The sequence below is a fragment of the Tursiops truncatus genome, chromosome 18, assembly GCF_011762595.2.
Source record: "Tursiops truncatus isolate mTurTru1 chromosome 18, mTurTru1.mat.Y, whole genome shotgun sequence".
Classification (NCBI taxonomy): Eukaryota; Metazoa; Chordata; class Mammalia; order Artiodactyla; family Delphinidae; genus Tursiops; species Tursiops truncatus.
Window position 1 is genome coordinate 11,679,299 of NC_047051.1, and position 17,173 is coordinate 11,696,471.

At 40.5% G+C, this 17,173-nt stretch overlaps 1 protein-coding gene and 1 long non-coding RNA gene across 6 annotated transcripts in view; one reads left to right on the forward strand and one right to left on the reverse strand.

Moving 5' to 3' along the window:
* LOC109550235 (uncharacterized) overlaps positions 1-3,761 on the forward strand; it is a 110,973-nt gene extending 107,212 nt beyond the window's left edge. For all 3 annotated transcript variants that reach the window (XR_002176673.3, XR_012327586.1, XR_012327585.1), the window contains one exon: positions 327-3,761. This is a non-coding gene — a long non-coding RNA (uncharacterized lncRNA). The remainder of the gene's footprint in view (positions 1-326) is intronic.
* DCLK1 (doublecortin like kinase 1) overlaps positions 1-17,173 on the reverse strand; it is a 325,943-nt gene that overhangs the window by 34,433 nt on the left and 274,337 nt on the right. For all 3 annotated transcript variants that reach the window (XM_033843538.2, XM_073795058.1, XM_073795059.1), the window contains 3 exons: positions 16,859-16,978; positions 13,277-13,423; positions 1,612-1,745 (listed from right to left, as the gene is read on the reverse strand). In XM_033843538.2, coding sequence (XP_033699429.1) covers positions 1,612-1,745; positions 13,277-13,423; positions 16,859-16,978 — 401 coding nt within the window. The remainder of the gene's footprint in view (positions 1-1,611; positions 1,746-13,276; positions 13,424-16,858; positions 16,979-17,173) is intronic.

Here is a 17,173-nt window from a genome sequence, read left to right on the forward strand (position 1 = left end):
ATTTTAAAAACCCACAACAAACACTAAACTACAACCCACTGGCTTAACAGAATTCAAGAAAAGAATAATAATAGAAAGAAAAGACTATCTAAGGCACATGACTAAAAATAAAAATGCCTACTTCATATCTAAATATCAGTAAGTGAAGGCTTTCAGCAAAAATGTTTATTATAGTCATATCAGTTTTCAGATAGAGATGGACCCCTGAGACTATTTCACTCCTGAATTTTAGAAATAATAATTCCACAGATGACATTTTCCAATTTATAAAGCACTGACATACATTATCTGATTCTGTTTTCCCAACAACTCTGTAATTTGTACAGGATGAATATTACTGCCTGTTTTAAAGAACAGAAACCCGAGGTTCAGAGGGTAAATAATTTTGCTCAAGATCTCACAATTAGTGGCACAGCTGAGTTCCAGCCAAGGTTTTCAAGAGCTGAACCAAATCCTCCTTCGACCCCACACCACCCCTTCGCAGCAGGCCATCAGAGCACCCAACAGAGATAACAGCATTGCCTCGAGGGAGGTCAGGCATGGCTACAGATTGTGGGCTCGCAACTGACTCAAATTTGATGAATAAAAAAGTGCTCATGACCTCACACCTCACTCTGGGGATTTCTCCTCTCATCTGTTCTGTATTTCTGCCTTTCTGGTCTATGGTACAAGCAGAAAAACTATCTCCACCTGTCACAGTGGAAGATACTACCTAGATTGTGAGGTTTGGGTTGGTGCCACTAATGGGAAGAAATAGTCAGGCTGTCCTTGCTGTGGCCCAACCTTCTGTTTAAGGACAGTGCTTCAGAATCCTGCTGCTGATCCTTGGCAAGAAATGGGGCTCTTCACTGAAAGAGCCTTTTACTCACCTAGACCTGAGTTCAAATGTGGACTCAGCTACTATCTAGTCATGAGCTTCTAAGTCAATCATCAGAGACTGAGTTTATTCAGATGCAAAATGGGAATCATATCATCTACTGGAAGAGTAAGAATTAAGTAAAGGAGCCTGGCATATAGTAGTAGGTCCTTAGTTAAGCATTAGGCCACCCCACAATCTCCCCCCATTCTAGAGATTTTCATTCATCTGTGTCCGCTGCACTCAGAAACCAGCCAGTTCCCAGGGGCCCTCAGATGTCTGAGGGTATCTGCACTCCACAGAGTGGGCTTGGCAGTGGGCTGCCAAGAGGACCAAAATGGGACCAGAACTGGAGAATAAGGACAGCTGAGAGAAGTAACCACAGTAGACTGGACTCACTGCACACAGCGATGTCTGTTTCTTTTTGCTCCAATAGCTAGTTAATTACCATCATAGTTAATTACTATGTTTCTCTGTTAGTCCAAACATTTTTTACTAAGGGGTTAATAACTGCCATTCTACCTTTAACAAAGGCCAAAAGGAAGCCTTAAACAAGATGGTAGTAACTGGCAACTTGATGGGAAAAACAGAGAAAATGGCTCCCACTTTCAAGTCGGAAAAAAAAAAAAAAGTGAAAAATATATGATAACTAGTTCTGTCTGGATGGGACAGAACACTCCTATTTCTTCTATCCTTGAAGCCAACTAGCTATTTTGCAAGCACAGTACTGCAGTAAATGCACAAGAAGTGTTTACCCGGTCTCTGCAATGATTTCAGGGGCCACATATGTCGGGGTGCCACACACGGTGTACAGGGGGCCGTCTACAATGGTGGCCAGTCCAAAGTCGCCCAGCTTCAGCGATTTGCTGCCGTCTTGGTGTTCGTACACCTAAAGTAAAAGTGAAATTGCCTTAAAACCAAGAGCTCAAAAGTTCTTTCCTAAAGAAATGAAGGGCACTGTGGTTTAAATTTAATATATGTTGATCTAAAACAAATAGACTGCCAGATGTTTCTGTAGCAGAGATGGGTTTATTTGGGATCAGCACAGGATTGCAATTCGGGGTCTGCACCCATGGCAAGTCATGTCCAAGTCCCCACACGGCAAGGGAGGGAGATGCATTTACAAAGAGGTAAAGGCAGTTGGGAGGGTTGTAGAAAACAAGGAGTCCATGGCTTTTCATGGGTTGAGTCCTTGCCAGGAAAAAAAGAGGAGTCTTTCTTCTTCCTGTTGGGCTCTGCTATGATCACAGGGAGTGAGAACGCCGCTTCTGGTCTCCTGACTCTATTTAATTGAGGTTTTGGTATATTAATATTTTACCTGTATTTATTATAAAATAAAAAAATCAGGCAATTATGCAAGGATATACATACAAGAACATCTGTATATTACTGCAGAATTGAAAACATGGTGAAGAACCCGCAAATGGAAATTTGTTAAATAAATTACGGTATGTTCATACAATGGGAGGCTACATGACCATTACAATGGTGACGTGGGTTTACATTTATTGAAAGGAATCAAGTTTGGGAAGTGAGGACAGACTTCAGACTGGTGTTTATAAAATGTCTATTAAAGAAACAAATATGTACAAAGAAAAATGTCTGGAAGAGCATCATATTGGTGTGTCTGTCTCTGGGTAGTAAGGTTATAGGAGATTTTTCTTCCTTTTGCTTATCTGTGTTCGATGTTTGCTACAATTCAAATTGATTTGCAGAATACAATGAAATACAGCAAGTTTCTGGTGTAAAATCTCCAATTTATGAAAATAATTACCTCTTCATTTTAATATATCAGAAGCTTTAAAAATGCAACTCTTCAGTAAATTGAACCAAAAATCCACACGTCTATTAAAATACCTTATTTTCAGTGCCCCACTTTTCCAACAAGATCTATTTACATTTTTTATTAATAATTGAAAGGGATATTAACATTTCATTTCACCTGTGGCAATTTGGGAAGATTTATCCGGTGCAGAGTCAGCATTCTGTCCAGGTTTCCTTATTAAGGCAGTAAAAATCTCTAGTCTCTCACCCAACAAATCAAGAGGAGGATGCATGTGACCACAGGCAAGTACCTAAGCTGCTTTAATTCTAGCCCACGATCAAACCCAATGGATCTGTTCTAAAAAGTATGCCAAACAACGTCTATTATTTCAAAGAAAAGATCAAAGGGCATTCAGAATTCTAATTCAGAGCCCTCCACTGGAATCAAGAGATACAGAAAAGAGAGCCACAGTAAAAGGCAGTTGCCAGGAGACGCCTCAAGGAAATGGCGAAGTTTTCCACGTACATCAAAATAATTCATCCAGCCAGTCGAGGCCTGCATTTTCTCCTGTTATCGCTCTATGATCATTTGTACTTGCTACAGCAGTTGGAACCTCACGCACAGCAAGGCACATCTCCACACATTAGGAACACCGCTACCGTTCACACACCACGTCTGCCTTCCTTTGGAAAAAGCAGATTTCACTTTTCAGTTCTCTGCAGCCTCAAGTGCAGACGTTTGGCCAGCTAAGCTGCAGTATCAGCAATGATCATTTGGATCTAACTGTTTTGGCAGAAAAAAGGCAGTCAGATCCTCCTCTCTGGAGAGACTGTGTCATTTCTGGGCAGAAAATATTTGTTTACATTTTCTCCACGTTCAGAACATGGAGTCCTCTCCCTGAGGGCTCAACCACGATCGAGTCTGGGCTGCCCTCAGGCAGGTATCCAGAGGCCTTCAGGGCCACCTGCACCTGGGTTGTCAGGGCAAGGACAGCTGTATGTCCCCCACAGATGTGGCTTTGCCCAGTTGTCCTCTGAGATGGACACTGTCCTCCCTAGTTTAATGAAGCAGCCAACCAGCCCTGGTCAGCATAAACAAGTTTGAATCATGGACTTTGAGGCCTCAGAGCTACAAAACGCAATATCCTCCCCAGTCTAAATGCTCTCGGGCAAAAGAAATCCCTAAACTGTAGTCTTAGCATGTCAGCCATTCAGGTCATTCAAAAGACACGCGAATGTTTTTCATGAAAAGAAATCTGAGCTGGAAATACCTAGCAGATCATCTAGTTTATTTCCCAGACAGAGCAGAATTGTTTACTTCCCTAATTCCATTTTGTTACCAATAACCTTTCTAAAATGCAGAATAACCTCTCGCTTTGATGTTCTGTTAGGTCCAAACGTTCATGGTGCGTGTTTTGTGAGGTGGTGCAGATTTCAAACTACACTGCTCCATTTATACAGGGATTCTGTGGCTTTTTTTCTAAACATACTATCCATAATCACCCAACTCTATTCCAAAGTTGGACAAAAGCAGATATTGGCAGATGCAGTCATAAGTCACATTTTAGTTCATAATATGACCACATAATTCTCCTCCATGTACCAAAGGCTTTCTTTTTAAGCATCTACATTTTAATAGGAATTCCATCGTACATATAGCCATATGCCAGTTATATTTAATATAGCTGAGCAATAAAGTTCAAAGTTTCAATAACTAAGAAAAAAAGCACTAAAAACTTACCTAAAGTAAAGAAAATGAAGATTATTTAACAGTAATAATTCTCTTAAAATAAACCAGCATCATTTAAATGAAATATGTAGAATCTATCATTTTAATGTTCTTTTCATCTCTCTTTACTCACTTCTACATATCCCCTTTTTTTTTTTTTGCTTTGAAAACCATATAGTAGAATTTTCATGAACATATAAAGAGGTTAAAGTGATGCTTATGAGAGACAGTAAGAGCTAAGAGACAAAGGTCTAATCCACATAATTGAAAACATTTCTAGACCCAAGTACATTTGTAATGCTTCAGCAAAATGTTTTTGCAGGTGAATAAATGCCCAGGCCTCTCATTTGGAATTCTGTTTAACTTACTTACCGTCAGGCAGGGCAGGAAACAAGGTTGCTTTGGGTTTTTCTCTGTCAACACTTGGGGAGAAGGATACAGAAGAATATATTGTAGTGTTTCCTCTCCTCCCCTGGGAGAGCGCCTTTCCTAAGTGCTGCAATGGGCCCACCTCACAACTGGACTCCCCAGAGCGCCTGCTGCCGCCTGAAGTGTACTCACTCTTATTTCTTACCAAGCCATTTACAGAGGGGCAGGATTGAGGCCATTTAAAAATGTAATTAAAACTTCGTTAAAAATCACAGATTGCTGAATACATGTGTTTCAAACGTGCACGTGCACGCACACACACATCCTCACAAAACCATCTCCAGAAAGTATTTTCCCAAATGGCAGCTATAAATTCACTTTGAACTAAGTTTTTAATTAAACGTTAGGAGTCGGAAAAGCTTCTAACACATTCGCAACCAAAACACAGAGTCCTTGGCTTCTCCCACTCTCTGAATCGACTTCCTTAGCTTGTCTCCTCACCCTGACCTTCTTTCAGAAAGAACCTTAACAGGCTGCAAGTATAAGCTTGGACAGGCTGACCCAGCAAGTGGGGTTCTGGTGTAAGAAGAAATTTTTTGCTGTGACTGTATTTTAAAGCCGCCATAACATATGCGCCACACGTGAGGTGGGGTACGTTAATTGCCAGTCAAAGAGTATTCACAACATGAGATATAATTTTATGTTCATCCCACGCCCTTTAAATACTATAGATGCTCCCCCCACGTTTTAAACAACGAGGGCTATTAAAGAGACGGGGATTAGTGCAAATTACCCAGTATGTACTGCTTTCACTGTTTTAACTAAGCAATAAAACTGTGTAATTGTACAACACTAATTGAATGCAGCTACACATAATTGTGGGCTGCCATATGTATCCTATTACCATAAAGACTGTCAGTATTTTGTAAGCTACTCTTGTGATCACTGCAGATGGCTACAGTCAGAAAAGTTGTTCTCTAGGGTTTATTATACGGCTATAAAGACATCCCATGATTTGACAGACTAAATGTGTTAAATGGCAACAATTATGAAAAAGGTTCCAATTAAAAGCTGAAGGCATGTCCTACCAAGAATAGATCTAGTGAAAGGTCAGGTACGTAGGTTTTTGGCATACTGGTATTTTACACAGGAATTTTCTTTTTTAAAGAAGAGTTTTATTTTTGTTTCTTTTTCGTTTATTTGGGGTTTCGCAGTGGCTGTAACTTGCTGAACAGTAGATGTTTGGGCGTATGCCTGATTTCCCTTGGATCAGAAACTGAGACCATCTGAAAAAGTTATTTGAAAAAATAAAAGATTTAATATAGTCATAAAATGCAGCCGGTGGCCATAAAATAATGTGAAAATTCACAGATAACGTGAACCCAGTCAAATGGTTTCTGAGATTCCCATAGTAGAGAACTAAGAGCTGACTAATATAACAGATGTGTTGGAACGAACACAATTCTCAATGATAGTATGAATTCAAGGAAAACCTCGTTGAAATGCTGGCTAATGAATCGTTAGTAACCACTGAAATAGTTTTCACAGAGGAGCTCAGGAGGTACTAAAAATTATTTCACCAAATAGAATTTAACAAAACTGGCATGAAATTGACAAAGCCATGAAAAAAAAGTGAATTTAGTTTTTAACAAATATGGTATCTTTTTAAAAAAGACATTGATTTTCTTCTAGCCAAGGTATTTGGCCTTTATGATGTTTCCTAAAACCAGTGGGTTAAATTTAACCTTTAATCTTTAAGAAGTGAAGTGTAACAACATTTATGCAGGGAATTATTTTGCAAAATGCACTTTATAGTCTCCATACTTTGAATTAAACTTCCTGGAAAAAAAATTAACTCTTAAAAGAACCAAATTCAAAAAAAAAAAAAAAACAAATTCATTTTATACCCACATGTAAAACCTTTATGAAACAAAAAATTAAATGAAATAATAAAAATAATAAAAGTTGTACAGAAGTCAGAAGCGGGGCAACATTAGAAGAAAAAATAAAATAGCTTTTCAAAGTGTTACCCTAGAGATATCTGGGAAGATGGAGAAGTGAATAGAAACTCCAGGAAACCTGATTCTCATCCCTCCTTTAAAACAGTCTTGAAACTATCTAGAAAGGAGTTCTATGCAGCTGCAGTGAGATGCACAAAACATGCACATTCTGGATTCTGTAGTAATTGCACATCCCAGGATTTTGTTAAAATTGTGGGAACTCAATGTCACTGCAATTCTTAAAAACTGTTACATTTTTGTCACACAAGGAATATCCAATATGTCATTGTAGGAAAATTAGAAAAGACAGATAATTACAGAAAGAAAGGAATTAAACTCACCCATAATCTTGACACCTAAAAATAGCCACTGTTAACCTTTGGGGTATAAACTTCCAAGAGCTTTCTTTTTCTCCCTTTCCTGTTTGTCTCTTTTCACTGGACAATATATCCTGAATGTTTGCCCAAGTGAATAAGCATATATTTACATCATGATTTTCAGTTGCTGCTGGATACTCCACTGTATAGATGCACCATAATAATAATAATCCCCCAAACTACCACCACTGCTGTCTATTGAGCCCCTGCCAGGCCTCCTGTTTAGGACTTCATGCTCAATATCCCATTTGATCTTCACAAAAATACCATTAAGTAATATTACTGCTATTTTGCAGATTAAAAAATTGAGGATCAGAGATGTTACGTAACTTGACAAATGTTACACAGCTAATAAGTGGCAGAGCCAGAACTTAAGCTTGGGCATGTCCAAGTCCATTATTCTAACCAGGATGTGCGCCTGCCTCCATATCATGTCATTATTTAAAAAATCAGTGCCCTGACGTAAGTTGTTTCTATATATATATATTTTTTTTCTTTCCATACCAAAACACACTGAGATGACCATCCCTATGTATGTATACGTATCTGACACTTTTTCTTTAGGTTACATTTTTAGAAGTAGAATTACTTGGTCACGGGGTGCACATTATTTAAAGCTTTAGTTACATATTATCAAACTACCTTTCAGAAAGGTTCCATCAAGTTAATCTTGCACTGATTCATATGAGATGATTGGTATCCTCATAAATTTGCCAACCCAGTATATCATTATTATTAATCTTTGCTAGTCCAGTAAGGCCACGTCATTGTAAAATGAAGTGAATGAACACACCATGGTAAAGCAATTATACTCCAATAAAGATGTTTAAAAAAAAAAATGAAGTGAGTGATACTACTCAAGTCCTAAATGACAGAAGAAATGGCTAGCAGAGCAGACAGATGCTGATCTATCCTGGGGACACACTACACTTTTACTTCCTGTCTTCTTCCCCCGATGGAATCACAGATCCTTGGAGAAGAGCCCTCAGCGAATGCTTAGTACAGTAACTGGCATATTATTCTATTAAATCATGTTTGGGGAAAGTCTTCTTTTTCTTCTATTTTCCCTCAACTTTTAACCAAATTCAGAGAGAAGGAATTCTTTTTCTAAACACCTATGAAAAACGATCATTCTGTTTCTGTTTGGACAGTTTCAATGACTACAAGTGACCTGTAATAAAAGCCATTGACTTTTCAAACAGGTGTCATTGTTAGAAAGTTTTTCCTTATGTCAACCTCAAATCTGTCATTAATGTCTTCTCTTGAGTTTACTGCTCACATACACAGCACAAAAACGTTCTCCCATCTTACATCTGGCAACCTTTGATGAGAGCCACTCCGTTCCACTTTCACCATCCCTTCTCTGGGCTGAACCCAGGCCCCTGACTGTGATGTGTTCGGGTCCCTCCCACCTGGTGTCACGTGGTATAAGCAGGGGAGGGACTCTCTTGATGGCGACACTCTTTCAGTGAAAGGAGTCTAAGGGCACGTTGGTATTTGTGGCAGTCATGTTACACTAAGACTCACAGTGAACTTATGGTCAGTGAATAGCCTTTAAACTGGGCCAAATTTTCCCATCACTGTTTTTCTGCAATGGTCCTTAAAACAACTATACCAAAACCAACTTAGTCTATAGAGATTTATGTTGATCTCTTGTTAAATTTCATCTTACTGATTTGGGGCCTTTATGGAGCCAAAGATAGTTTTGGATCTCAAGCCTGTCATTTGATATATAGAATACATCTTCATCTCGGCCCACTGGCATGCTGATTAGGGCGGGGCTGGTGACAGACTCCTGTGAGACCTGCAGCTCCCTCCTCAGGGTGGTCCCCAATCCGTTCATCAACACTCTGGTGGCTCAAGTTCCTCATGCAGTGGACTGACTACAAATCTACTCAAATGTGTTTCTGTTTACAACCTCCAGCGCTCCATCTGTGGCACTGGCCTTATCTCCCAGTGTAGTTAGTGATCCTATCAGAAAATGGGTTTATTTGGGGATTAAGGGTCCTGGGATTAAGGCAGAAGGAAATCCATTATCTGGTGAGCTCCGTGTTGGCTTGAAGTGGAAACTAAGAAGAGCTGGAGCACAACCTATGGTCATCGCTTGGGGGAAAACAAGATAATTTATTACTAGATTCGACCCATTTCATGAAAATGAGGGTCATTAGCTGCACATGCCATTTTGATGGGCAGCGAGGAACAGGCACAAACACCTCGACAGAGAGTCGCTAAAAGGAAATTTCTGACCAAGAGAAGCAGTAACCCTGAGAAACTGCTTTCTCCCAGACAGTATTAAGGAGTTTAGAAGCAAAACGTTTCTTGAACAGAAATTTTTATATCTCAAGAAAATTACTGTGTTTATTTCTGGAATCTAATAAAAACTAGTGATGTCAGTTATTTGTTGCCATAAAGACTTTAATTTTCCTAAGAAGGAGGTATCTGCATATACATTTTAAAAAGACCCTCCCAGCTCCCTGCAAAAAAAACAGGCTGCTACTGATGATTTTTGCTGCCAAGGGTACAAGCTTGCCATCTAGTGGTGACTCATGTAAACTGAAAGCAGTTGATCTCAGACAATTTATGGGTTGTTGGGTTTTTTTTTAAAGCAAAAGGTTCCTTTTTGTCATAAACTATCATGGCACTCGCACCCACCCACCCACCCACAAAATGGTTCCATGCATAAGTGCAGCTGGGGAAGCACTGTAATCTCTCCCCCTACTCAGAGAGTTTTAGTCTGTGGCCTACGTAAGTCAACGTAATACATGAATTGAGAAATGACTAGGGCTTGTCACGGTGGGTCTGTCCTCTATTATGTGAAGTATCACCATTCACTCACTCTCTTATCTAATCCACCCTCTCATTCACCTGTCACTCATCCATACGATCACCTGACGATTAAAGCAGAAAGAATCACGTAAAATCACTGGCATGATTAACTCATTTAAGAAAAAAACCCTTAGTCACAATGCAATAATAAAAGTATAAGAGCTATTCGTATTGGGTCAGTTCCCAGTTTTTGCCTAAAATGTAGCTGGAAACATCACTGTAAGTCAAATTTTCTCATTAAAATGCTTTGACTTGATCAAATACTCAGACTTGAATAAATCATCCATAGGATTAATATAGATCCTTAAGGCCAAGCTACGATATTTGTATATTGTTCTCTAAGAATTAAAAATAAAAAATTCTAAACGTTCTGCATATGCAATGATGCTATATAAAATGAAATCTATAGCTGAAATGTCTACATTTATAAATAATTCTTTGCTACTTATAATAAACATTAAACACTTAATTAGCAAAAATTTATCAGCAGTCTAACAATTTAGGGGTTTTTTGAGGTCTCTTAATAAAACAGTAATGCAAAGTGTGCAGTAAGGCCTTTTTTATTTCTTTCAGTTTCCCGGTAGTTAGAAAATGGATTGAAACTCTCTGCATTAAATTTATTATAGCATTTTTCCAAAAATAGTCTCTAGCTCTACATTCTGCCACAAGATGGCAAATCCATGCCTGGGAAGATAGTAACATTTTAAAAGCAATGTCAAAAAAGATGAAAAATGATTGTTACAACGTAACATTGTACTGTTAAACAGTTTTATTTTTAGGGATAATTTAATTTTCATTACAAATAAAAGGGGAATAAAAAAGAAGGGAACTAATAGTCCCATGGTATCTCTTTATCTTCATACAGTCCCCTTAAAGGAGGCTCAAAGAAGTTAAGTATCTTGTTCAAGGTCAGAAGACTAGACAATGGAAGAGGGAAGCCCTTGGTTTTGAACTTTTGTCCATCTGACTATAAATCCTGAGTATGTGATTTTGTGCTTCCCATGACAATTCTCTCTTATTTCCACATAAAGGTCAACAGAATATGACGTTAATAGAAGTCTCAAGTGCAATTAGTGATGTCATTCTAATTTTGTTAAAATTGTTCTATTCTTCTACCTATTTTATCCTATAGTAGATTTATCCCTGCAAACATCACCAATCCTTACCCCTCTCGTATAGAAAGAAATTACTACCCTGGAGAAGCAGAATTACTTTAGTTTTTCATATATATATTTTAAACCTGCATTATGAATGACTGTAATGGTGTGTGCGTTTGTTTTTGTCTATATATGTGTACACACATATATATATATGTGCATATATACATTTTTCACATTCTTAAATTAGAAAAGAAAGGAAAAAGGGAGAGAACTTTTTTTCTTTTTGGGTAATTTAAACTAAAATATGTTCAAATGAGCACAGTACTTAAAAAGTGTCCTGCAAATTGTCATTTTAGTAAAAGCACACTGCTGTGTAACCATTTATGGCATTTCTAGAAACAGCGCTCTGGTGAAAAGCAGGTTGAACAATGGGTACACAAAACTGAACTGCAAAAGCGGGAAGGAAAATGAAACTTTAATTTTCAATCACTGAATTTTTGGAGCTTAGAGAAATTTTTAAACAAAGGCTCAGTTGTAAGTCCGTTCCCATGAGACAATCCTACATATGTCAGGACACAGGAAGAATGAGTGCAGACAAGGCACTATGCAGAAGAGAATGTTTAGGCTACTGTGGAGATGTGGAATTTGAGGGGCAATGAAGTCAGAACTCCATCATTTGACCTCAACCACCTTCATTAGCCAGTAGCTACAAGATTACTAACTTAATTGCAATTAACTAATTGCTTGTGTATTTATTTCTTGAATGCCTACTTTTCCTACCTGAATGCCCCTCTGTGAAGGCATATGCCTCTCTGTTCCCTGGCACAGTCCATGGCACAGAGCAAGCACATAGAAAACCTCTCTCCCTAATTCACGGCTTTATGTAGTCTAGTGGTTAAAAGCCTGGGCTTTGGAGTAGGACATAGGTTGTCACCTTGGCCCTTCCATTTAAGAGCTGTGATTACCTCGAGGGGGTCTTTCGACTTCTAGGCACCCCGTTTCCTCACCTGTGAAATGGGACAGTAATAGACCTTACCCCGTATGGCTGTTGTGAGGATGGAATGAAATACCAAGAGTGAAGCCCTTAGCATGGGGTGAGCACAGGTGGTCTCCACAGAAGCAGGTCTTAACAGCCTTTATTGGTGGTGGGAGTTGGGCTGTTCATCTGCCGTTAAACTTGAGCGTTTATTCAGCTCACGTGGGGAGCTGGCTGCACTGCAGATCTGCACCCTGTCACCAGTCACCAGATTCTGATTTGGTGGGGCTGCAGGGAAGCTCAGAAATTTACATTTTTAACAGGCATCTGGGAGTAATTCTGATGCAGGGCGTCTTTGGACCACCGTTGGAGAAACACTGCTTTAGAAAGAGAATCCTCATTGCCCAGATTTCTGAAGAGATGGACAAACTAACAGTCACATAATACATGACTCTTGGGGTTGGATAATGAAAGTAAAAGAAGAACTAGCATCTCGGGTGGGGGTGAGAAACTGAATATATTTCATTAAAATTCCACCCTGAATAGCCAACAAAATTTATGATACTCCCACATTCACTAGTTATAGCTCCCCAATGCCCAGCCTCTGTCTCCTGAATTCTTTCAATACTGTCCCCTTAACAATGGGATTAGGAGAGCATCCTCCTTTCCTTGCATGGAGAACTCTCAGTGTTTCCCCAGAGATACAAAGTTCATGAAAAGCAAACTAAACGGGCCTAAAGGGAGGACAAAATATCTCTGATCTTTAAATCTGTCTTCATCATGGTTATTTTATGCTGAGGGGCTGGTGTCTTGAAAACTCACAATGATTTATTCTCTTAGCTCTGAGATCAGATTATTAGGATGTAAATTGGGAGATTAAGACAAAGTCTAAAAAGGCTTCCATCTTTTTTTTTTCCCAAGTAGAAGCTTTCTAACACAAAAGTGCTGTTGATAAATAATGTAAGTGTAAATACTCCTCGTGACTGGCCTGGCCCGGCCCATGGTCTTAACCATAGCCCTAGATTTCTTGAGCTCTATTCCTGTCCCCCTGCCTCGGGTTTTTATTTGCTAATAAATTAAGTGCTCCTAACGGTACACTAACCCTGACAGATCAACTTAAAAGACTAGTTTCCAGCTAGTTACTGAAGGCCAGCTAGAAAACAGCCTTTACAGTCATTTTTGATTTTAAGAAAATGGAAAAGAAAAAAAGAGAGAAATGCTCATATTCACTCATGAACGCTTGGAACTCAAGACATCCTGCAGTTGGAATCCCTCTTACCAGCAGATTCTCTGGTTTGATGTCACGGTGGACGATGTTGACGCTGTGCAGGTATTTGATGGCGCTGGCCAGGTTGTACAGCATCCCACTGGCGTCTCGCTCAGTGTATTTGTTAGTGGAAGTGATGGCATCGAAGAGGTCTCCTCCCTGAGACAGAACAGCAGGAGGAGAAGCACATTAACAGACGGTCCAATGGCGCTGCCTGGAGAGGCGCGTGACACGCTATAAAGGCAGTGAAGGATGCGTTCAGGGTCTCTGGGTTCCAAGGGCTTTTCCTGCCACCTCTCTCTCAAAGGCCCGGAGACCTTATAGTGATTTCTCTCCCCACTGTGACAGCCAGTGACATTTCCTCCAGAGCTCAAAGGAAAGAGAGAGGATTCTCTGCCTTTAAACTCCCAGCCAGGGAGAGGAAGCGGAGCCAGGTCTCCAGGGCAGAGGCCTTGTGACACCTGGGAATCCTGGTGGCATGTGCTACCTGCCTCATGCCAACCGCCAGCAGAAGGTCAAACTCTTAATCCCAAATCTCCCAAAATGAGAAACAGGTAACACTGCAAACTGCACCCTTAACAAAATGCTCTGCTGCCTTGTGAAATTACCACCACACACGCACGCACACGCACGCACACGCGCGCACGTGCGCACGCACACACACACACACACACACACACACACACACACACACACTTACTTCTCTTCTTCTCTAGATTTAGGTCTCGTGGAATGGGCGTAGTGTTTTCTTTTTCAATAACGTGCTTCTTTGTAAGAACAGAGAAAAGGACCAGAAACTGTCACTCCAAAGATGAAAGAGAAAGAGAGGGAGGAGGGTGGAGAAATTTCAAAGAAAGTTTTCTAGTACCATTATTCATCTGAACTTTTGTTTCCATTGTTCCTGGCTAATTTATCGTTATTTGGTGAAACAAAGATTTTAGGCTCCAATTTTAGATTCATTTATTTGAAATGCTTTCAGCGAAGTTGGGTCTGATTTACTGACAATGTGTGCATCCTTCTTGCGCACGAGGTCCCAAGGAGCCGAGCCCAGTGGCTGACTGTGTTCATCTGTTACCTAATGGGCTAAGAGGTTTAATTTTTCTTTTTAAATAGCAAATGCAAAATAGAGCGCTTGTAGGCTGACAATTTTCAAATCCTGACCTGGCCCTCTGTGACTCTGTATAATCTCTGCTCGGGGGAGGGGAGTGTCTCCCACTGACCCTTCAGCCGCAGCAGTTCCCAAGCTAAGCATGTACGTTTTGTTCCAAATGAACACTTTCCCTCTCAACACTCTGTCTCGCGCAAAGGCAAGGCTGCTATGTGCAGGTTTGCAGCTGTTTCCATACCACCTCGGGAGGTGGGGTTTTCACTGCGGTTCGCGTGAACAGCACGCCGGACCCTGTGTAGGGCCGTGTGGGGTCACCCTGCCAAGCCTCCACCATCGTCCTGGTTATCTAGGCTCCAGGCAGCCTGTAAACTCATTTCTTCTTCACCTTCTGCAAATCAGTCCACAGATCTTACCAGTCCTCCCTTTAAGGCGTGCCTCTGACACAGCCTTCTAGGCCGTCCCCCGGCTCCTTACGCAAAGCACTGTGTGCACGGACTGTCACCTTCCCACTCGACGTTTCTTTCTCTTGTCATGAAATCAGCGTTCCTTTCCCACAGCTCTCCCCGCTCTGCCCCCAGCCTTCGTTCCAACTTGCTTAACCTCATCTCCTGCCTCTACCTAGACCAGTTACATTAATGCTCCAGGTAGGGTATGTCTTCCCTGGTCACCCGAACAGGTCACACTCCCTCCTCACTCCATACCCGTCCTCAGTAGAGCCGCTTCCTGCAGTGTCCCCTCTACTCCCTTTGTCTTTCTCACTCGTGATGATCCCTTAGCAACGGGCCCCAGGGCCACCCCGTCCACAGGCCTCCCTTCCTCTGAACACACAAGCACTGTGCATGTGTTTACGTCTGCAGCCAGAAGCCTGAGGTCCCGCTCTTGGTAATTATGGAATTTCACTCTTAAGAACTGTCACTTCACTGTTTTCTGGAACACAGGCCTCATTTATCCTACAGCTTCAGGCCCTCCTGGGCATCCTACTGGCCTCTCAGGGTTTGACAAGCACAGGCCAAGCGAAATTCCTCAGGGGGGATGTCGTGGGAGACTTTCAGGTCAAGCCTGGGGTTGGCCTTCACTTCTCGGGATGCTTTCAGACCTGGCCTCACGGTGGTTCTCGGTCAGACTAAATGGAAGGGTACGATACAGTGGCTCAACTGAGGAGTCCCAGCACCCAGAGAGAATTCACAAAGGCTGTTAATGGACAATGTTGATAATTACCAAACTATATTTGGTCATTAAGTGCCAACATGAAAATCTTCTGAATAAATGAAATTGACCTTTCTTTGTTGGAATAAACGGTTAGCATTTTTCTCCCCCTTACTCTCAAACGTGACAGTAACCTGTGTTACTACAAACGAAAAAGCCCTCACCCTCAGAGAAACAAACCTTAACTTGAAGTAGACAAAGAACAGGCTTCACCTATAAACATAAATAACCACCAAGTTAAAAAAGGCCAACAGAAGTAAAGCAAAGAAATTCTGAATAATGAAAGTTTACAGGCCCTAGAACGAACATTCTTCTATACAGTAACAGATTAGTTGATTAAATGCTTGCCTGGTCTTAAATCTTTACAAAAGGAAACCCCATATTCCAGGGTGCTGATTCCCACCACCAGCTCAGCTGAGCGATTCTAAACAGGGTTCCTGGAGCCCTAGCTGCTCACTGGCACACCACTGATGGAGAAGATGATGTGACTAACTTATATCACTTTACAACTAAAGTAGAAATTACTTATGCCTTCAGTTAGAGTAACATAATAGAAAAGGCTTGAGAAAACTACGACTTCATGAAAATGAAACATTCAATTTTTAAATTTTTAAATTTAATTTCTAATTAAGAAATTTTCAAGTATGGAAGTAGAGGGAACAAGGGGGTTACCTTTCACCTAGACTCAACCATCGTCAACATTTGGCCATTCCCATATTCTATGACTGAGTAGAATAACAACTTAATTTTATGTGACAGGATGAGATTGTAACCTTCAGCGAAAGGTGGCAGACTCTTCACATTATTATTAAGATGGTGCTATTTTTCTATTATGGTCGTGTCTAAAAGTTTAAAGCCTGCTCTTATAATAATGATACTTCTGGATGTAGTTCCTGGAAAAGTGAACGACTTCTAATACAACAATAACCACAACTGTATTGGCATCTAATACTTTCTGTGTCACAGAAGCTGGTGAAAGACATCCCTCTCACCCTCACAATAGCATTCCTAGCCATTATTATTCCTAGCAATTATTATCCTCATTTTACATAGGACAGAACCGAGGTACAGAGAGGTACGCCTGAGATCAGGGAGCTATTTAGGTCAAGGTTGGGACTTGAACTTTTGAGTATAATTCTAGTGCTAATACTCTTAACCATTATGCCAATGCACAGAAATAAGAGACTGGATGTTGGTGGGAGGAAATAAAGGAGAGCGCTCTACTGTAAGGAACAGTGGGGTGCCTTGTACAGGTTTATCTCTTTCTCCAAAATACACACCTTGACTAATTCCATGACAAGATACAGCTCAGTTGGTACATCCATCTCTTCGATCAGAAGAACGATATTGGGGTGCTTCACTCTTCTTAAAATAGACACCTCGTTCTGGATCATGTGCTCCTGTTCAAGGCAAAAGTTACCTTAATCAAGATACACATCAAAATACATGAGGAGCGGACTCGAATGAACAAAACTATACTATTTGAAGATCAGGGGAGATGTATTTTGGGCAAAATATATGGAGTCTGTCTTAAATTCTGATATTCACATAGCCTAGAATTGCCAAGAGATGTTGAAGGTCCTGAGAAGATGTTT